This window comes from Poecile atricapillus, chromosome 5 (assembly GCF_030490865.1).
Source record: "Poecile atricapillus isolate bPoeAtr1 chromosome 5, bPoeAtr1.hap1, whole genome shotgun sequence".
Classification (NCBI taxonomy): Eukaryota; Metazoa; Chordata; class Aves; order Passeriformes; family Paridae; genus Poecile; species Poecile atricapillus.
In genome coordinates this window covers 26,251,641-26,273,643 of record NC_081253.1, presented here as the reverse complement: position 1 = coordinate 26,273,643, position 22,003 = coordinate 26,251,641, and the positions used below count along the sequence as shown (strand labels likewise).

The 22,003-nt window shown below is 42.3% G+C and overlaps 1 protein-coding gene across 3 annotated transcripts in view; it reads left to right on the top strand.

Moving 5' to 3' along the window:
- The window catches only part of PLEKHM3 (pleckstrin homology domain containing M3), a 78,826-nt gene that overhangs the window by 14,812 nt on the left and 42,011 nt on the right, over positions 1–22,003 (top strand). For all 3 annotated transcript variants that reach the window (XM_058840569.1, XM_058840567.1, XM_058840566.1), the window contains exons 3-5: positions 1,229–2,164; positions 14,228–14,373; positions 19,042–19,235. In XM_058840569.1, coding sequence (XP_058696552.1) covers positions 1,229–2,164; positions 14,228–14,373; positions 19,042–19,235 — 1,276 coding nt within the window. The remainder of the gene's footprint in view (positions 1–1,228; positions 2,165–14,227; positions 14,374–19,041; positions 19,236–22,003) is intronic.

The window sequence follows — 22,003 nt, the reverse complement described above, 5'->3', positions numbered from 1 at the left end:
TTTAAAACTAAGAAATGCTTTAGATAAGTCCTTTTATCATGGATTAAGAAAATTCCCCTTGACTTTGCTTTGGGTTGAGGTTTGTGAAGTGGTCTGCTCCAAAGCACCTGAAGTGCTGAGATGCTCAGGTGTATGTGTTTGAATCCCTCTGGGCAGCCTCTCACTTTTCATTTTTGGTTGTGTCTGCTACTCGTGAGCCTGATTCTCATAAATCAGCAAAACTCTGGAGTAAACAGAGCTGCACTGCAATCTTCTGGTCCCAGATTGTTCTGAAATGTAAGAGATTTCTGTGTTGGGCACAGTTCTGCATTCGCCAGGTCAGTCCAGGTGCCAGGTGCTGTACCCAGTGCTGGCAGCAGGGTTTTCCAGCAGTTCCTCCACAGGACACAGCTGTGCCCGTCAGCCACAGATGGCAGAGTGCATCTCGGCAAGGGCACAGCACTGGCAGCTGTGTCAAGAGCAGCTGAGGGTCAGAGGGATGAGAATGTGCTCCAGCCCCTGGGGAGAACGTGGTGGATGGAGCAAGATCTCCCTGGAGGCCCATGTGGGACCCCATGCTGGAGAATGTGGAGATTTCCTGAAGGAACTCTGGCCACAGAGAGCTCATGCAGGAATACATTTAACCTGAAGGACTGCAGACCCTGGAGAGGACCATGCTGGAGCAGGGGAAAGGTGTGAGAAGGAGGGAGCAGCAGAGAGGAGCTGACCAGATACCACTATTCCTTTTCCCTCTGAGCTGTTTAAGATGGGGGAGGCAGAGGTGGTGTGTGTGAAAACATGAAGTTGAGTCTGGGGAGAAGCAGGAAAGAGAGTTGTTTTAAATTGTATGTGTTTATTACTGTCAAAGTCTATTTTAGCTAGCAATAGATTTCTTGATAGTATTGTCCACTTCTGGACTAGGTTCTGGGAGACCTGCAGTGTTTTGTTGCTCTGCCATTGTTGTTCTGGCTATCTCAGGAAAATTGCTTTGCTTCTCTGTCCCTATGTTTCTTTGTTCCCTTTTTGTAAGGTGTTTTGGTACCTCTGGGTAAAAAGTGTTGTATTCTTGATGGCTCAAATACAGAGTTAGTGCTTGTGTTTGATAATTATAACCTATTAGATGAAGATTCTCTCTGTGATCCTATCCTCAGATATGCCGTGTATGGGTAGGAGGGATGTCGCAGCCAGAATGATGTAGTAATTTGAGACAATTAAAAAAAAAGTAACATTCTATTTTTTTTTCCTCCAGAACACAAGACAGTGTTTCCGAATCTTCTGAAGAAGGGATACTTGGAAGTTAGAAGAGACAATGACAGCTACTGGCAAACCTGTTATGCTGAGCTCTCCCAGTACAAACTGTACCTGTATTGCTTGGACAGCAGTGGCAACCAGACTCTTCCCACCGTGTATCCACTCTTGCGTTTTCAAAGGGTCACTGTTACTGGGGGCATTGAAACCAAGGTGGTGGACACTGTCCTGTCAGACAGCTCACAGCTACAGCTGAAGGCAGAGTCATCGTGGGAGACTTTGGACTGGGGACAGAAACTTTGGGAAGCGGTGCGTGCTTCTGTGCCTGCATTTACAAGACAGCAGGAGAAACTGGAGAATGTGCCAAAGCTGGAAAATAACAGTGACCTTTCTCAAACTAATGGGTTATTAGAGAAGCCTATGGAGCTCTTCCTATCCATGAATTTGACTGAAAACACTAAAGATTACCAAAATATTCTGAAATCAGGGACTCTTTACAGGTTAACTGTCCAGAATAACTGGAAAGCATTTACTTTTGTCTTGAACAGGTCTTATCTCATGGCATTTCAACCTGGTAGGCTTGATGAAGATCCCCTGCTGAGCTACAATGTCGATGTGTGCCTGTCGGTCCAGACAGATACTCAGGATGGCTGTGACTCTTGCTTTCAGGTCATTTTTCCCCAAGACGTGCTGCGACTGCGTGCAGAGACCCGTCAGAGGGCCCAGGAGTGGATGGAGGCACTGAAATCAGCAGCCAATGCTACTCGAAGTTTAACTCAAAACCCACAGGTGACGCTTAGGAACAAACCTGGAGATCGGCCCCTTGGAAATGATCTCAGAAAGACCAAGCGCCAGTCTGTGACCACCAGCTTCCTGAGCATCCTGACCACATTGTCTCTAGAGAGAGGGCTCACAGTTCAGAGCTTCAAGTGTGCAGGTGAGCAGCCAGGTTGCAGCATCTGCACCCACACCCCCTCTGCAGGAGAAGAAAATTACTTGAAAGAGCATGTGTGTGTTTTAGCAGCGCAGCTGTTCCCTGCCTCTCACTGTGGCTGTGGTTAGCCTTTCTCTCTGTAAAATGTGGAGGAAAACCTATGGGATATTCACAGGTTCATCTGCTTTTGATGAGCAGTGCTGAAACATTAGATCCTGTGCATACAGCACTACATGGGCCAGGGCTACCCTTCAGGGTGGCTGAGCTGTTTTCTTGATTCAGGATGCTGTAAAGGTGGTCCAGAATCAAAGGGGTTTGAATTAATTTGTTGTCTGACTCTAGTCCTATAGGCAAGATCATGTTTTTACCCAGTTTGGGAATGCATTGAAAATAGAGAGGACCTGTGTGAATGCAGTTCATTGTCATTTTGCTTTAGCAAGGGCACCTATCTGGAGCAAATTTGGGCACCGTATGCCTAAACTACAGTCTCTGACTTGCTTTAGTTACACTCAGAAATTGTCAGCTCAAGCAGAAACAGCTCTTTTGGAGACTTTTTCTCTTGTATTATGGGAGCTGTGATGGTCCTGCCTCCTCCCCATGCTGCTTTGGGGTGTGGTTCTTATGTTGCTCTGGAACCACACATGACTCTGGGGGCTATCTGTGTGGGCCCAGAACCTACTGGCTGGCCTGAATCCCTTCCATTGGAGACCTGGGTCCTAGAAGTACTGGTCTGTCTTCAAAATGGACTGTGGGTGCAGTTGAGTTTGTCCTTCTCTGGTAGTCAGTCACCTGCAGGTCATGTTCCTGCTCATCTCTCCACAGTGCATGGCACTCACCTGGCAGCATCATGATGAGGATTGGCATCATTGCAGTTATTGATTTGGTCACGGTATTTGGGCTTCTGCCTGAATTCAGCTGTTTTTGGCCACATTTGTATGATTTTATGTAATTTGTTTTATATTTTGCTTCATCCTCTGACTGAGGTTCAGGAGAGTTTCAAGTGAAATTTTTCAATGACCTCCTCTAAAATAGGATCAGGCCCTGGGATGGCAGCAAAATACATGTCTCCAATGTGAAACAGGTTTTAGTCTTGCTTTATGTAGTATGGGAGCAGACTTTTCTCTGGGAAAGGGTGATCATCCCAAACGTGGGATAATTAATCTCCACTCACTCATGTATTCCCTGTAAAAATAAGGTGCTCTGACCAGGGCTGCATGATGTCTTTTCCTGATACACCTGAGACATTCCCAATACTCCTGTGGTGTCCTTGTAGTCTGCCAAACTGAACAAATGTTCTTGTGCAGAGAAACTTCTCTTGAGTTGTGGAGGGTCTGTGGGAAGCTGCTCGCAGGGATCCTCTGTCCCCGAGGATGGGGGCTCACAGCACTTTCTGCAGGAGCGAGTCCTTTGCCACTCCTGAGACCTTGGAGCCGGCTGGAATTTGGAGCTGTTACCATGGTGCAAAGAAATAAATTATTTTAGTTATAACTGGGAGAAACTGGGGAAACTTGTTTGGTTCAGGAAAGTTCGTGCAGAGGAGGCACCCGGGCAAGCCGAGTCTCTGTCCTTGTTCCTTGCTCCCTGCGGGCAGTTGTGCCGTTCCGGCCATGGGCTGCTGTTTAACCTGAGGGGCCTGCTGTTGGTAATTACAGCGTGCAGGCATTGAGAGCCTTCTCCCCAGGGCTGCTGGGAGGGGTAAGCTTGGAGAAAGATGAGGAGGGGGGAGGAAGAAAAGTTTTGCTGTGAATTCTTCAGCCATTTAGTGCAAATTCCTGTAATTACCGTCTTTGTGTCCTGTCCCAATGGCACATAATACAGCAGAAGCCTTTCCTAATTGAGACCTTACAGGAGGTACAAATCCCTCCTTTGTTCAGCCTGACAAATTAGTGCCAGAAAGCGGCAAGGTCCGAGTGGGAATCAAAGGCAAGCAACACAAAGATGGAACTTACGGCTACAGTAATAACCCTCTCTAGTCCTGCAGGGGTGGGAGGGAAGGAAAAGTAATGACCAATGAAAAATGAAGGGGTTTTTGTTATAAATTCCCTTGACATGACAGCACCTCAGGGCTGCTTTATTTATTTAGGAAAAGCGATTAAATAGTAATACAACAGGGCAGACCATTGTCTCTCGAGCTACCCCCCTTCCTACAGACCCCTGCTGCCTTGGCTAATTGATTGACAATGAACCTCTGATAAAGAAGGTTGCTGGGAGGACCTGATGAGGACAGGCTTTTTAAAATTTATTTTCTCTTTGCAGTCTTTGTGGGGTTCCCTTCCCTGTTGTTTTTTTTTTTTTTTTCCTGTTTGAAATGCTCCCTGCATCCCTCTTTCCTTTTCTCCATCAGTAAAAGCTTTTCAAGGAATTGGTCCCAGACAAACAGCTGATATTCACAAGCAGGTAGGGAAGAATGTGAATGTCTGTGCCTCGCTATTGACAGGTTTGTCTTGGAGTCTGACCAGCACTTTTCAACTATAATGTCAGGGCAGTGGTGTCACATGTAGTCATGGGGCAGGGAGGACAAACTATTGATACCCTGGAGTCAGAACAGCAGATTGAAAAAAAAATTGTCTTTTGCTTGATCAGCAGATACAAAAGCTTTTCTCCACATTTCTAACTCTGTTTTACTACAGAGGGCAGGGCATTATTTGTTGTAATTTGAAAAAAAATGAGTGAACAGGCCACTGATTAGCAGTGGAGAGGCAGGGAGTTGATAAACCCTTTTAATTTTGTGGCCATTATTTATATTTTTGGCTTAGAGAAAGGCTTCTAGGGAAAGGTAGGCATTTCTTGTGCATGAGTTCTCCTGAAAGTCTGTAAGGAGCAAATATCCCCAGGTGCCGTTCACTATCTTTATTTCTTTGTCATGTGTTATCAATTTTCCATAGATGGGGAAGACAAATGGCCTTTGCCCTTGCATCCAGTTTTTGCATAGCTCCTGTTCTTTTGATGGCTCTCGTCTATTTCACCTTTTGTTTTCTTTCCCCCTGTCCTTTATTAAAACAGACATTTTTTCCAGAGAAGTCAGTTGTGTCTGCCAAAAACTCTTGTTACTTAGACAGCAAGTCCTAATGCATGTGGGAATTTCTGCCTTCTGTAAAAAGTGCTCTGCACCCTTTCATTTGTCTGTGTGGCTTTCCTTGCTCCTCTTCTGGGGCGCCTCCTGTCTTTTCCTCCCTGCTTTCTCCATGTCTCCTCACTTGCCAAAACGATAAATGCTGCTATTAGGGCTTGAATGACTTGGCTGGCTGAGCTGAAGACTAGGTGCAGAGAAGCCAAGGTTAGTAAATGTGCTATTTCCTGAGCTTGTAGGCCTGTCAAATGAAGCAGCAGGTGGAGAGCTCTTGTCTTTCAAGGAATCATTCTGCACCTAGTGCTGTGATCATGTGTGTAACTGGGGGACAGCCCAGTGCAACATGCGTGGGTCATGCAACTTCTGCTCTATCTCAGCCCCTTGGTCTGGAATCAGTAAAAATTTTACTGCAGTAAAAGTAAAATATCTTTTTTTCCCACCTCTTAATGAAAAGAAAGTATTTCCTAGTAGCTTGCAAGCCAGCAAGTGTGATTTAAAAACAAAACAAAAATAGTTATGTGCGATGTCAACTTTGTTCAACTTCTGAAAAAGCCTTGCAGTTGAAACTTCTCAAATACAGATAGTTGAGAAGCATCCTTGAATTTCACAAATACTTGGTGAACTGTCATTACACCCAACACTTATTTTTAGCATGTCACTGAAATAAAAATGCTAGAGGATAAACCCTAGAAAATGCAGCACAATAATATAATACCATAAGGTCCTTTGGAAGGTTTTCAGCACTCTTGTCACATTTTAGTTCTGAATAACCATTGTTCTCACCTGTCCAGGGCTTTTAGGATTGTGCTTTTTCTAAGTGCTGTATTTGTTTTGTGCTTGGTTTCATTTCAATTGATCTCTTTCTTCTAAGGCTTCAGCAGCTTTTTACCTTCCCTGTATTTGAGACTCTGTAAAATCCCCTAGGAATGTTTTGCACTGTAAAGGTTTTATTGTTTAGGTATCTTCACTTTAGGTTTTAGTCTTCTAGTCTTGTATGTGACTTTCAGGCCCTATTTCTATTCTTTTAAAACTAAAACTTCCACTGCTATGAGTGGGATTTCTAAACCAGTTGAGCAGAAAAAAACATGTCTAAGTTAGTGTTTGGAAAATACACCATGTTTAATTAAGGTCATTGACTTGTTGGGAGGAGTGGGGGGGAGTGTTTCCAAACAAGGGTGACTGGAATTTGCGTAGCAGGGAGCACTTTATTTGCAGTGGACCTACATGTTTCAAAACACAAGGTTGCTGGGCCACAGTGCTTTGCCATATGATAGCTCATTTTGGAAAAAGATCGGAAGATACCACATGTCTGGGGTGATTAAACCTGTTTATCTGTGATCAGTTATGATCACAGAGGCCATTTAATCTTCATTGATGAGTTCTTCAGTGCAGTTCTAGGATGGCATGACTAGAAGTGACAGTGAAAATTATCAGCTTTGTGTGGTAGAAGTTGGATCCTTCAGCCTCCTGGGATTTTGCTGGAACCTTCACAGAGTGAGATTTTCGTCTTCATGAGATTCGGTTTGGAGTTGGCCTGCTGCTGCCTGGAAGTGCAGTTTAGATAAGTGCTTGATCAGTTCAGTGCCTATTCTGTGCCCTGATGTGTACTTTGCAATCGGCTGGTGTTTAAGTGACTTCTTTGTCTCAGCTCTGCAAGAGGAACTGCTGATACAACTGTCTTGGCTGAGGAATATATGTATTTCTCCTGGCAACCTTGAAGGGAGCCTTTTCTGCCTGTATGGGGATAGGTGACCCCATTGATCTAATATGCCCCATCAACAACTCTGCAGGTTTTCAGTATGTTCTAGTGCTAAATTTTTGTACTATTGTGAGCTCAGTTCTTCTGAGTGTGAGCATGTCTCTACTGTAAGCATAGGCTGTTCTTGGCTATGCCTTGTTTCTTCCTGGCTTGTAGATTTAGGTATGAGTTCCACTGTCCCCAAAAAACTCTTGGTTGTCTGGGGACCTTTTTGGTCCATTTCTTGTATGGAACTAGTCTTGAGGGATCTTCTGGCATAGAGTGCAAAGAAAAGAATGCCCAAACCAGGGAGTCTAAATGTCCAAGTCTCACCTTTGTTGAGATGGAAAAAAGCTACATCTGGACAAAAGGAAGTATTTTTCAGACATGAAAACTCCAACACTTATCCACCACCCCCACAGTTCCTCTCTGGAGAACCCAAAGGTTCTTCATTAATTGTGTGCAAGAGAGAGCTTTATTTGTTGGGCTAGCATCTTTTATATCAGTCAAGCCAGCTTTTGCTGCTAAAGGCCTTGGCTTCCCAGAAAGACATAGGCATCTGCACAACTTTTTCTGCAGTTGCAGTTTATACCAGGTTCCTGAGTTGGTTTGGGCCACATCTGTTAATTTAGTTGCCTAAGAAAGCAAAGTTTGTGTTCCAATGCTGTTTGCTCAGTTTTATTCTTGCCTCATAAAATTTGGATCTACCTGACTGTCCTAACAAATTTTGTCAGAGATTTGGCAGATATGTGTGAAACTCAGAGGTGTCACAGAAGCCAGCATCACAGGGAGTCCCTCCTAATGCTGCTCTGGACTAAATTCCAGTGAAGTGCACTGTGCATTTGTTTGGCATCAGAGTGTCCTTGCAGATGTACAGCCTTGAGGGACAAACACTGAAAGAAAATGGCTGCTTTAGGGTCCACTGCTGCAGAACATCTGTGTGTGCTCTGGCAAGGCTCTCCCTTTTCTGTTGCATGCCAAAGCAGTGTATTATTGCAAAACTATTACATATGGATCAAATCAGAGGCAATGTAAAAGAAACTGCAGAACAAACTAGAGGCCAGCTGGCAGGAAGGGCTTAGGTTCTCAGTCTGGCCCTCTGCAACATCTATAATCTCTGATATGTACCTGTGCTGTGTAAGTCTGAATAGTTCATATGCCCAAGGCAGTGGTAGTGACCAAGAAGAAATTCAGCCAAATAGCATTGGTAAAAATATGTAACCACACTTACTGCACAGTTTTTCTTCTGTTAAAAGGAGATACAAAGTCTGTTGTGTATTCAAACAGAGACAGATCTGGTTATTTCTAGGTATGCTAATGTTGTATCAGATAAATGAAACTTGGCAAATCAGGTAGTCTTCAGTGTAAGTCAAGGAGTGAGCAGTGCAGGGATCTTCAAACTAACTGCACAGCAGAAATGAAAACTGGGCTAAGTAGAGACTCATTTTGCTAAATGGCCTAGCTGAGTGTGCTGTCACCAGTGTTTGTTCTCATCACACAAATGGCTGGCCTGCTCTTCGCTCTGTTTTCTGGTCTTCCTTCTCAGTATGTAGAACCAAGCATGAATGTAATCAACTCTACAAACAGGAATGCCATTATTAATTATGCTTACATTATCTCCTTACTTCTAGCTGGCCGGCAGGCTTCAAGAGCTGCCCCAGAGAGTGTGTTCAGTTCACATTCCTGACCAAAGAGTGGTGAATTACTGAATCCTACCAATAAGTCATTCCATGGTAGATCCCATTTCCTTCTGTCAGGGAGCACTTCAGAGTCTCAGCAAAGCACCAGATACTGCAGAGAATAATCCTATAAGGGCATGGGAATAAGAATATCAGATTAGTTTGAGGTGTATGGTGTTATTCCTCAGCACTGTTGTCCCGCAAACACAGGGAAGGGATTTGAAAATGTGCAATAGGAGAATGCAAAGTGGCCATGTGTTAAAAGGGTCACAAAGAACGGCTTATGTGAAAAGCATGTCTTCAAAGCTGTTTGTAATTTCCTCCTCTGTGAAAAATATAACTTTGCCACCTCTTAGAATTTGATACTAAAGGTAAAAGAACCTGTCTTCTGATGAAACTCAAGCAGGGAAATCCAAGCACATAAAAAACTTGTTCCCAAATGTATGGTTTTGTTGCTTGTCATTTGACACAGATAGGGTTTTTAGTTCTCATTTAGTGATGAAATGTTATTCTTGACTTATATATGTGAAAAGCAAGCTTGTACTTCGACTTTTAAGTTTTGGTGTTATAGTTGCAGGCTTAACTACTATTAGTTTTACTGGGAAGGCAGAATTTAGCTGTGTAAGCTGTAGCATGCCTGTATGCTGTCTTCTACAAAGGACATATACAATAGAGCACCCATATGTGCTATCACCAACTTGTTTCCAATATGTTTTTTTTTCCTTGATTGTTCATCTTCACAGAGAAAGTCACAGCTCTGTGCATTCAGCATGACTGATGTAAAGGGTTTTATTCACTTCACCTACCCCCAGCCATCTAAATATTGGATGTCAACACCAATCCAGTCTTTGCTGATTGGAAGAAAGACTGGGTGCCTAGGTAATAATTAATCTCATGTGCCCTGGAGAGCTGCTCTGAAGCTGAGTGCCTATGAGACATCTCCAGTAGGGCGGGATGGATCATTGTCTGGAGTGTCTAGTCTCCCCAGCCCAGAGCCACCAAGCCTATACAGCTAAGTCAGCTGAGCTGGAACATGTAAGACAGGAAAGAGGCCTATGCATTGTACATACAAATGGTGCTAAGATGGATGATCTGTTATTTTAGTGCTTAGTCCTAAGCTACAGCTCAGGATAGTTGAGATTTCCATTGACTTGAAACAGTTGGGCCACCATTTGGAGTCAAATAGGAATGCTTGCACCTTTCATTATTTCTGGAGAGGCTGATCTAGTTTATAATTAAAGTGGGATGTGTACATTGACGGCATGAGTTTTATATGTTGCTTGATAGGGTCAAACTCACATGGATTCAACAGTTTTTGTTTTTTTTTACTTTAATCTGTTAAGGTTTTGTTGTCTTTTTTTAAAGTTCTTAAGAAACTCACAAAAAATGTAGGCAAGGAGAGTAGTGTGTCAGACTTTACTTGGAGGTTTATAAGTTTTTAATTATTTATTTAAAATAAAATTGCTTTGGAAAGTAATGGTGGGAAAAGGACAAAGTGTAATGCAAACCTGGGTATGCATAAGAGAGAGCTGAATTGGATTTTTAGTGTGTCTTCCTTGTGAATTTGAGTTTTCCCATGATGGAGTGAATTGGTATAGATGCACAGGAATAAAAGAAAGCAACTGAAGTTATTCTCACCTTATTTCTGTTTGTGCTGAGCTGATAGAGCAATGTTGTCTGACCTGACACTGAAAATTTGTTGCTGTGTTCCTGCTTAGTCTGCTTTATGCCTTTATAAATCTGAAAGCCTTTTGAAGTCTATGGATCATTTTCTTTTCTTTGTATTGTATGTTGTTTCTAAATGAATTAGCTTCTAAGCTAATCTGTCACAGATTTAATTATGGCACACAATCACAAGGGACTTGCTTTTTCCTGTTACTGAGCAAGGAACTTTATTGAATAAGGAAAACAGTTGTGTACTTGATTCTAATTTGGTCTTTCACTTTCTCTGTTTCACTGTGGAGCTACTCCAGTCTTTTCTTGTTAAAAGATTAAAGATAAAGGTATCTGGATAAAAAGGATAGTTGTGTGTGTCTTCCTTGACCACAAGAGTATGCAACAACCTGAAAGTGGTGTTTTCTGTGCTTCAGAGAAGAGGAATTGTGTTCAGATGTCTTGGATTCCTCCTCCATACTAGACCACCACCTTAAGTGAAGGAGAGTTTTGTTACAACTTTTTAACCTCACCTTCTGTACTACTTTCTTCCTGAAGTCTTCGCACTTGGACATGAGCTTCTTGATGTTGATGCTCCTGCTCTGTTCACAGACATGTTGTTGAGAGAGATTCATCTGTGCCCAACAGCACTTTCTTACTGCTATTTTTTCTAACCCCTATTTTCTTTCCTTGATTCCAAGGTTGTTTTATTGTATTTTCTGTGATGAAAGGTTTGGGATGATTCCTTCCCTCTCTTTGCTAACAGTGTACCTTACAGCTACATTTCTTCCCTCTGTAGCTTGCTCTATAACATTCTTTAGGGAGGGATGATTTTAGGTGCTAGCAAATACTGTGGTATTCTCTTTGCATTAGTCTCCAGGTTTGCCAGACCTTTGTACAGATGTTATATAGATAATATTCTCTGTGAGCATTAGGAGTAGGTGAGAGAGGTTTGGTGAAAGTTGTGCTGCTTTTTTCTCCTATCCTGTGCAAGGTGCTTTCTCTAATTATGTAGGCAATTAAGTGTTTTCTCTGCAAACATGGTCCCTTCCCAAGCCCTAAACTTTGTTGAATTGTGTTATCAATCTTGGAGGTGGTCAGCAACATCTAATTGTCCTGCTGGGAGAGGTGCTCAAGAGTTTCAAGCCAGGGATCAGTACTAGCTATGCTTCTGGTAAACATCATGGCAGGTTGATATACCTGAATACCCAGGTGCAGGATTTCCAAGGTCATTAAGCCAATGGCTATTCCTTCTTCCTCTTCTTTCTCATTCTTGATCTATTTTTTCCCACCTTAAAAAAAACAAAGTAGCATAAGTGGTCTATGCCACAGAAATATGTTTGTCACAGTACACCACTTTGAACTGCATAACATCAAAGAAAATCAGTGCTTTGATAACTTGATTTGAAAGGGTTGTAGAAATAGCCATCATTATGAATCACAACAGAGAGGAATGGAAAAGATGGTGATTTTCAAACAGCAAAGCTTGTAAAGTAGGGGAAAATGTAATGTGGATGCCAGCACCACATTATCATCTAACAAACCCCAGCTACACAACTGTTATGTAGCTTTGCAGAGCATATTTTCTTGAGGATATGAAGAGGAATGAAGAACACTAGGTGTAAAGAGAAACGAAAAAACAAGCGTGGGCTCAGGGAAGAGTTGAAAGGAGGAAAGCAATGCATGCTGCTTGGGTACTAATTTCTTCCACTTCCTCCTCTTCATAAAACTGCCCTTCCAGAAGATGAAGGGTATCCAAGATTGCTTGCTGAGACTCTCCTCACCCCAGAGAACTTCAGTTCTTATGGTTGGGCATAGGGAAGAGGAGAGAAGCCCCCCAGCATTTCTGTGCTTTGTCACTCCTCTCCCGAGGACTTCTCTCTCTGTGGACTGGAATGAGTTTCTGGTTCTAGAAGGCTGCAAGAAATTAAGTCTTAAAGTGGTAAATTCCCAGCTGCAAATGTTGAATTTTGGCAGCTTGAATTGGACTTCAGCTTATTCTTGCCTTTGGTCTAACAGACAGGAGTTAGGGCATTAAGACAAGGTAGCAGCCAGTGGAGCAGGAGATGCATGGTGCTAGTTAGGTGAAATCAGTATGTCCTGTCCCATCCTCATTTTCAGACTAGTAAGTGTTGGCTAGTGGGGAGTGTTTATAAGGTTTAAATGACATTAAACATGAGTTGGGAGACTATTTGCATTCAGACACAGCTTTACCACTAGAACTTCATTAATACTTATGCTCTGGTCTTACAAAGTAAAGGAGAAGACATGAACATAGTTATCTCTTTTATCAAATGACCTGTTTATCTGTTTATTTTTACCAAGAAACTGCATGTCCTTTCTTCAAAAAACAAAAAAATGGCCAGGAGAAGAGGGAGATGGAAACAGGATATGTCCCATACTGATTCACTTGGTAGTGTGTATTGCAGAGAATCAGGGGCCAAATGGCTCTGGAGTGTGAAAGAGGAGGAAGTGAGCTAATTGTGTTGGTTAGGTTATTCTAATGATTTTTATTAGAGCGGAGGGGGATATGGTGACATCATTTGATGTGGGGAAGGAGGAGCTCAATTTATGCCTAGAGTAGCTGACCTGCAATCTTTCCTCAAATCAGTGTAACTTATACTGGGGAGAAGTCACGTAATTACACTAAATGTAATTAATTATATTGACAAAAGCAATTGGTCAGTGGACTTCTACCTGAAAAAACTCTCTTTAATGAATGTTTTTGCAGCAAAAGTGATGTACAAGGATTCTGAAACTCAGTATTTCTAACCAGCTGCAGCAGAGACCATCTGAGCATGCAGCGCATACCAGAGCGGAGCTCTGGTGCTGTGGTTGAACCTATAAATGTCATATAGGGACACTGGCATTTGAATGAAAAGCAGAAATACTGTCATGTGTGCTGTGTCTAGAGGTGTTGTTAACAACTGCAGACATCTTGGTGTACCTTGCCCAAACATTTTTAGCCTCACTTCCTGAGCATGTTTTTTAATGTGACTGTGCTGTCTGTCTTCAGTCATCCAGCCTAATATTATATGAACCTTTTGTCTCATTTTTGTCATTATTGAAAGGCAGAAGTGTCAAATATGTTGAGTTTCTATGTGTTTTGTGAGAACAGGTGGTCAGGTGAAGGAGATCTCGCATTAGTTCTTTCCAACTAAAGCAGCAGCTTTTGAATACGTTGTTTTACCCCAGGGACTCCACACAAGAGGGCATGGGAAGAGGCAAGGGATCTAGCTGTGAATAAAGTGTCCAGCGGACCTCAGACCTTGCAAGACACAGAGTAATGCAATTGTAAGGAAAAATAACAACCCTGCTGGAAACTGAGCTGTGTCACTACTGCTAGTCAAGAACTACTCATTCTCAGTGTGACTGCTGCTCAGTTATTATTCATGATCTGACTGTGGTTTGCCTTGGCTGTACTAATTCTGTGGCTGAGTCTTACCTGCCAAGTCGAGTCGGCATTCCTTCTGGATGTCAGTGGGAGCTGCCTTGCACTCCTGCAGACAGGCAATGCTGGCCTATTCTTTTGTGGGGAAAATGGGAGCTCTCTGGAGCAAGCAGACAGTGGAATGTGGCCTGTCTAAGCTTCAAGCCATGCTTTTCAGATGGCCATGGCTTTTAAATGCCCAGTGTCTCACAAGCAACTCTTCTGCCATTGTTTCTTGAGAAGTGCTAAGTATCTTTTGACTGCTCTCTGAACTCCTTGTCAATGACACCAAAGTTAGCGTGTGCTTTTTCAGTACTTGTCCAAGAATACTGATATTTATTTTTCAATTTTTTATGGAATGAGAAATATCTCTTGGGTAAAATAAATAAAATATTAAAAGGATCTCAAATGGAGGAATACTTTTCTGTCTCCATCCTGAATGTGTATCTCTGGCTTGGTGTACAAACACAGATTTTTGCCCCTCTCTTTTCTCTAGGCTGTCAGCGCTCCATAGGTTTGTCCAATGGGAAAGCCAAGGTGTGCAGCTACAGTGGATGGTATTACTGCAGCACCTGCCATGTGGATGACAACTTCCTTATCCCTGCACGGCTGGTTCACAACTGGGACACTTCCAAATACAAGGTAATCTCCCTGCAGGTTGGAGGAATGGAATTCCTAACAGAAACACAACAGCTCGCATGTTGTGGGCATTGACTGCTAATACTGTCTTCTCTGTCCCTCTTGACAAAATGAGCCATGCTCTCTCAACAAGACATGTTTTCATCACAGTTTCCTTGGCCAGATCTAAGGTGTTCCCCCACAGGAGCAGCCATGCTCTTCCTTCTTGGTCCTTCTTTTTCATCATTGCTTATCTGGCTGTTCAAGGGACAGGGAGAGGTAGCACACAGCAAACTCTCTTTGAGCTCTAATCCTTGCAGTTATTGGGCCCTTGAGGAGTACCCATTTCATGACCATCAGGGACTAAGGATTAGCACTGCTTGGTAATGGATGCTAAATTGTGGAAATGCCTATAGGAAACTGGCCTACCTAATGCAATGTTTGAGGCCCAGTATGTCCTGTCTCTTGGCATGAGCATCTGAGGACACTAGAAGGACATTGTACTTGATTGAACCAGAGAGATGAAAGCAATGTAACGAGAAAATTCTACAGTTTTTCAGTTGCCACACAAGAGCTTTTCTAAAACTTTTATAATCTGCTATTTGCTGCTGCCTCGGTGGCTGGTTGCTAGATAGGGGCACTGATTACCTGCCTCAAAGCATTGTACCAACAAATACAGTAACAGTGACAGTGTTGTTTTGCTGTCTCAGGCAGTATATGCTGAAAGAATAACAAACTCATAAGGAATCTAGACCATGCTAGAGCTTCAGACCTAGCAGCCACTGTGTGGAGAGGCTGTTTGATGTTTTGTGTCTGCGTATATTATTATTATGTGCTATTTGAAAATGAAAAAAATAACCAGTAAATGCCCTATTAGAGGAAAAGCAGGTCTCTTGAAGAAAATTTTTCAGATGGGGAGATTATTAAAAGGTAGCCACAGCCTGCCATCAGGAAAATGATAGTCTTGCTCTGTGAAATGCAGGATTCTTCAAAGTTGCAAAGCTTCAAGGTGTGGAGACTAAAAGCCCTCCCATGCCTAGAAGTTAGGAATATTTAAAAGTTCTTTTTTTGGATGCTTTTACCAAGGACTAAACCTGCCAGCACGTGGTAGTATAAGCAGATCTGATATGGGGCTAGTGGATCGTAGGGCAAAGACCTCGTATCAGGCTGTCAGTAAATACTGCCAAGAAAATTAACTGGTTTTTTTTCTAAACCTGCAGCATAGAAACTATGCTCTAGTCTGTTTCCTGAGGTATAGGCAGATGGGAAAAGAGAAAGAAACAGAGGGTTAAAGCTTAAGCATTCACTACAAACTTAGTCTATTGTCATCTCACTGTAATAGTGAGAAATTTAGTTTTGCACTTTTTTGTAGACAGAATGGTATGAGGTGCCTTCGAAAAAGCAGATTCTGTGTAGCTTCTTTACCTGTCTTTGCGTGAAAGTGCTCAGAGAGGTGAATTTAAGAAAGGAACACAACCCCTCAGGTAGGAAAAATACAGCATCATCCCCAACTATAAGGCAGGGAGGGAAGGTGAAGATAAGCACACTGCCCTGCTCCTTGTAGGTAGCAGAGAGCTGGCCTGAAAGTGGAGCTTCTGCAGAGGAGCACATGCTGACTGCACACCCCAAAGAAGGTCCTGCAGGAGGTAAGCACATCCCACATTTGATGGTCAGGACTGAGAAAGAGGGCTCCAGGATTCTAAAACTTACATGTGCCTGTCAGTCCACCAAATTGGAAGCAAAATTGAATGAAGATTTTGCAAACTGGCACTCCTTTCCACTGCTCACCTCTTCCCCACCTCCTCAGGCGTTTCTGGGGTCTGTCCTGTTTCTGGTAAAGCAGGCACCAAAAGGTACAGTAGGACATGAGCTGTTACAGTGTAACTGGGAATGTTTCTCTTTTTATGTTTCATGAGTTCAACATCCGAGCAGCAGCTGTAAAATAAGCTGTGGCATCAATTAAGTTTGGAAACTGAGAGGTTCTTGTCTGCTTTTGGCAAGATAGGTCATGAAAAACATAAACAATTAACCTCTCTAGAGCTGTCTGTTCCCATACCCAGGATCCTGAAAAACAGCAATGCAAATAACATCTGGTAGCAGATGGGTAGGAAAAGAGAAATCCTCTTGGCTGCAATAGAAGCTCTTTGAAAGGACTTTGCAGTTAGACACATTTCTTCTATCAGAACCAAAGCTGCAGCTCAGCCCCAAGGTTTGCTTTTTTCCCCTATGTCTCCTACTGGTTTCATATTTGTATTTCTCATGTATTTGCATGAAGGCAAAAGAAAAGAGGCAGTTTTGTGAACATGCTTTCCTCCTTTTGCTTAGGCCAAGTGTTTTCCCTGTTTGTATGCAAAGCCCACCAAATATTGCAGTTGGTTTCAGGCGGCTTTCAGCCTGCACAAAATGCCAGACACAGTAGGAAATGAACTGCCAGACCCAGAAGGTTTCAAGAGAAGCTGACTTATGCTAAATTGAATCTTGAACTCTAAGTTTGCTGACTCTAGAACAGAAAGGTCTGGAAATGTTAGCATCCATCCTTGTATGGCATTTAAAGCTATTTAAATGAAACCCTATTGCACTTTGCATCTTCTCACTCCTGGCTGATCTAATAGGATTGTTTTACTGCCCAGTAAAGTTGGGGGACTGTGAATATGCTAGGATGTGTACTAAAATATTGAATTAATGTGACTGCCCAACCCTTCCCGTTTTGAGACTGTGTTTCAGCCTTTTGTAACATTGCTGTGTTTGTCAATGTGAATTAATGTTTTACAAGAACTGTGTGTCTGTGTCAGCCATGCAGAGTGGACTGACACCTCTCTGTCAGCCGTTGATGCTGGGCAAAGCTGCTTTTCCTGCAACCAGTGCTCCATGAATGCATTGTATTGGCCAGGAGAGGGGAAGGTTTGCTTTGCTACTCTCTCCTCAAAGGCTGCGTTCAGACCATGCAGCACCAGTGCTGTGCAGTAATACTTGGTCATCATCGTGCATGCATATGGCAGAGTCACTCAGGGCACCTCAGCTGTGGCATCTCTTTGTTTCTATGCTCTTAATGCCTCAGGAGAGATGCCCAACACAGGGCACAGGTGTGCAGAGGTGGGAGTGTAGTATTCTGACAGGAACCACCCTCCAGTTCCCAAGACAGCAGGGCAGGTGGATGAGGAGCCTATCACTTCAACAGAGGCTTAAAGCAAGGAGATAGACCAAGACAGTGCTGAGCACCTGGTCCTCCTGGTGGCCACACACACCTCCTAGGGAATCATGGAATATGTGCTTAAATTTGCTAATTGATGGAAGAGGACTAATAAGTACTATAGATACGGAAGTTGCTAGGGGATTGCTGAGCTATTGCAGTCAGATGCGTAGTGATTGTAAAAGCAGGTTGTTTAACTTCAGTTTTTAGTGCACTGCAATAAGCATAATAAAATACCAACATTGCTAGTATTAAAAAACTTGACAAGTTTGGAGTTTATAAAATTTTGTTCTACAAAATCCGAGGTGCTTGTGTTGCAGTGTTAGCTCTAATTCCACTCAGATGGCACAGTCCCTTGTTACATGCAGGATATTAAAAAAAAAAAAAAGAAAAATTAAGTTAGTGGGGTGTTTAGTGTTAATAGGTGGGATATTTAATACAGCTTCAAGGCCTGGGAAAACTCTGGAGTTACGGTCTGCTGTATTTAAAATTGCACATCTTGTTTTCTGTGTAGTTATTGGTAGGAAGGCTGGTCTTGGCATATTTCTTAGATTTGTATTAAATGTTGTGAAGAGGTTACATCTGGGACTAGCTTCCCCTGTCAGTAGCTAGTTACTCATGCTGGTTTTGGAAGTGGTGCTATTTATAAGGATGTGTATTTTTCTTTCCTACAGCACCAGAAGGGAAAAAGCTTCCTAAATCTCAAGAGGCTGTGGCATGTGTGCCCTTTCTACTTTTGTTAGCCTAACTCATCCCTCCCTTGTCTCAGTGTAAACATTGACTTAGAGGTCCTGGAGGATTAATTGAATTGTGGAACCAGTAATATTTCTGTAGCAGAGTTTCAGGTGATTTGCAGCTCATTTCATGTAATCCCATCTTCTCTTTTCCAGCTGTGATAAAATGCAGAAATCAGGAATGAGAGAGAATTTAGCCTTTTCACTTAAGGAACAGGAGTATCTTTTCTACTGCAACAAGAGTCCCATTCATTTATTGAGATTACAGTAGCTTTTTGCAGATAAAGCAGATAAAACAGAGCACTGTCATGAAAAATGAATTAAAAACTTGCAGATGGAACTTTGGGAGTAATACCAATAAGATTCATTTTTATTTATCTGTATTTTAAAAAGCACAGCAACTTGCTTTTTGCCATAAAGAAAGCAGTGAACAAACAGAAAAATATTAACAGGGAAGAAACTGGTAATTCAGATTTTGGATTTAAAAAAAATCTAGTAAACTATGTTAATCCACAGCAAAAGCATATGTGACTGCAAATATGGTACTTTGGGTAAGTAGCTATCTCATACATTCAGTTTTGAAGGGCTAGATGAAGTTTGATTTGGCTATAAACAGAGAAAATTTGGATCTCTCTCAACTCTGTCTCTATTTGTAATTGGTAACAGAGTAGATTTTCAGATGCATGGAACAGCTGAGAGATCACAGAGGGGGAGATCTGCTTGAAAAGAGTTGGGAGAAAAGCCTAACTAAACTGCTTTTCTCTTTAGGTATCAAAGCAAGCCAAAGAGTTCCTGGAATATGTTTATGAGGAGCCGTTAATTGATATCCAGCAGGAAAATCCCATGTTGTACAATCATGTTGAACCTCTGGCAACTGTTGTCCGCCTGAGACAGCAACTAAAATCTCTGCGAGCCTACTTGTTCAGCTGCAGAGCAGCAGTGGCTGAAGATCTGCGGAGGAGGTAAGAACCACAGCCAACCTACAGCATGAGGATGGAGCTTCCTTAGTGTGTTGCCTCTCCTGCTGCCTGTTTTGATTTTTCTCACACTCTGGTTCTGAAGGCATTGCCCATTTAGAAGGATGTTGTGTGTGCATCTGACTTTTCTGGGAAGCTGGGTTATCCTCTGCTGAAGAAAATTATTTTATAAGGTCTGAATATCTTAAGTTGTTCTTGACAGCTGTTAGCCCTGGGGCATCACACATTGTGATGAGCACCTTTTACTCCTTCTCAGGCTTTCTGGCTGTGTGTATTTTCAGTCGGATCTGCTCCCACATGCCCCCTGCCATGGCATCACAGTGAGGTAGCCACTGCTGGGACCTTTGAAATACCTCACAGTGTGACAAAGCATGAGGGGGTCCAGAATCAACCCCCTTTCCAGCATTTCTGCTCTCCTCTGTGATATGACCTCAGCCAAATGATTTATGCTGGTCACTTGCTCAGCCAGTATCCATGACATGACTGTGCTGAATGTTTTGTTTATTGGCAAGTACATGGCCACAGCACAGCAAAAGGTGTTTCATGTTGAGTTTACTGTGGTGAAAACAGGAGTTTTATAAAAAATGAAGTTAATTTTAGAAGTGCTGTACCATAGTCCATTCAGCTGCTGCTGCATTTTTCTAACAAGCTGAAAATGAACTATTTTCTTAAAACTGTCAAGCCACAGCTGTGATCTTAAAAAGGCCAAGTAGTTTTTGGTGTGGATCTCCAAGAGATGGGAAGATGTCTCTGCCCATGCCATACTGTGAGGTGAGTGGCTCTGGGCATATGCAGCTGACCTGATGAATCTGTAAGCATTTGTATACCCCAGTTTTTAAGACCAGACTGGAAGTAGGAAAGCCACTACTTTGATATTGTGAGCTGCCAAAGGGCAAGGCAGCAGGTGACTTCAGTGACTATTTTGAGCATGGTGTTCTAGGGATCTGAATTCTTTGGAAGGGAGAAGAGGTTGCACCAGTGTCTTTATGTCAGGTAAGGAGAGCTGGTCTGCTGTTTGGTACATGACCTATATCATTGCTTTGATAAACTACCTAGAACAAATAGGAGAAATACACAGCAATAGGTTTATGGAGAGCATTGCTGAGTTCTTGTGTGACATGCATTGTGGGTTATTATGTGTTTGTGTGTTACTACTCAATCACTATTATTTTCTAGGGCAGCTTACAGCATTTAAAAAATTAGGATGCTTTTCTTTTATTCCAGAGGATGGTATTTTCTTGCAGAGCTGGTTTTCTATGCCATCCTCTTCAATAAAACTAAAAGGAAAATAAGATTTTGGAAGGTTGTTCAGAAAAAGTAGCAGAAAGGAAATTATGCTTTCTGATTAGTATTGAAAAAAGTAATTATCTTATTAAAATAGACAGAAGGAGTCAAGGAACTCAACAGACTTGGGTAAGACAGTAAAAGAAGAGAGTTCAAAGGAGGCCTAGCATAGCAATCAATTGACTAGAGGTAAAATAAGGGATGAGGGAAAGCCAGGAGAAGGAGTTTCAAATAAGAAGAAATCTCAGGAAACTGAGTTAATGAAGAAACCAGGTCAAAAGAGGAGCAACCCAAAATCTGCCTTCAAAATGGAGAGATGACAATTGCTAAGTAAATAGAAGAGAGAATGGACAAAATTTAGGACAGAAATGTGAGCATGCTTAGAGCAGAGAGGAGAGAGAAAACATCCCTGTGTCCAAGTGAAACATCCAGAAGGGTAGAAGGAGAAACTGTGAAACAGTACTCCTAATGCTCCTTTTTCTTGTCTAAGAGTTTCTTCACACCATCTCCAGTTAACGCTGTGTGATGGAGAGAAGGACCCCAGGCCAAGAAGGGTTTGGTTTTGTATTAGAGAACATCTCCAGTTTGATAGGAGATACTACAAGTGTAAAAGCCACTGAAGGAATGTACAATACATGCCTTAGAGTCCAGCTCCTTCTTGGTTTGTAATGTCTCTCTTGAGGTGACTTTGGTGCTCAGTTGTTCCCTCAGATGTCCCTAAGAGGTTTGCAGAGATGAGAACAAGGAAGTTATTTTCCTGTAAGGATTTATTCCTTGTTCAAAATGCTTCCAATGGCTTTATTGCCTTCATCTACTATCCCAGTGTGAAATGTTCACTACCAATGTGATGACTTTATAGAGCACAGCTGAAAAGCAAACAAAGAAAATACGTGATCTAAATTTTCCTTTGGCTCATCACAGGGGCAAGTTGCAAGAAAAGGAGTTTAAACATTATGGTAAGGCAGCATTCCTAAATTTAGTACTGTTTCCTAATTAAAAGTGAAAGATAGAGAGAGAATTGAGTTATCTGTCCTGCTCTAAAAACATTCTTTTTCTGCTTGGTCTTCACCTTAGTATGTGAACAGCTATTAATCACAAGAGAGTGAACACAGCATCTTGAAGACCTGTCAGACCCATATAAACAGACTGAAACAAACTGTTAATATTGCTGTCTACAGAGAACTAAAAACAGACTGATTAATTGTATTGGCACCTTGCTGCCTCTGGGACACTGATAGAGCCTGCCTTATTAGGGAAAAGCAGATCACTCTGAGGTTTCTTTTATTAATATTATTTGCATTATCATCTACTTTAAATCTATACCTCGCTCTTCAACCCAGATCACAAAATGAAGATGGCAATGAAGTTGGAAACTCTTGGTGTCCTTTGTGAAGACAAAACTGTTTACAATGCTTACAGTCACTTTTTCTGAAGAATTCCAGATGGCTATAAACCAGGTTAGCTCAGGA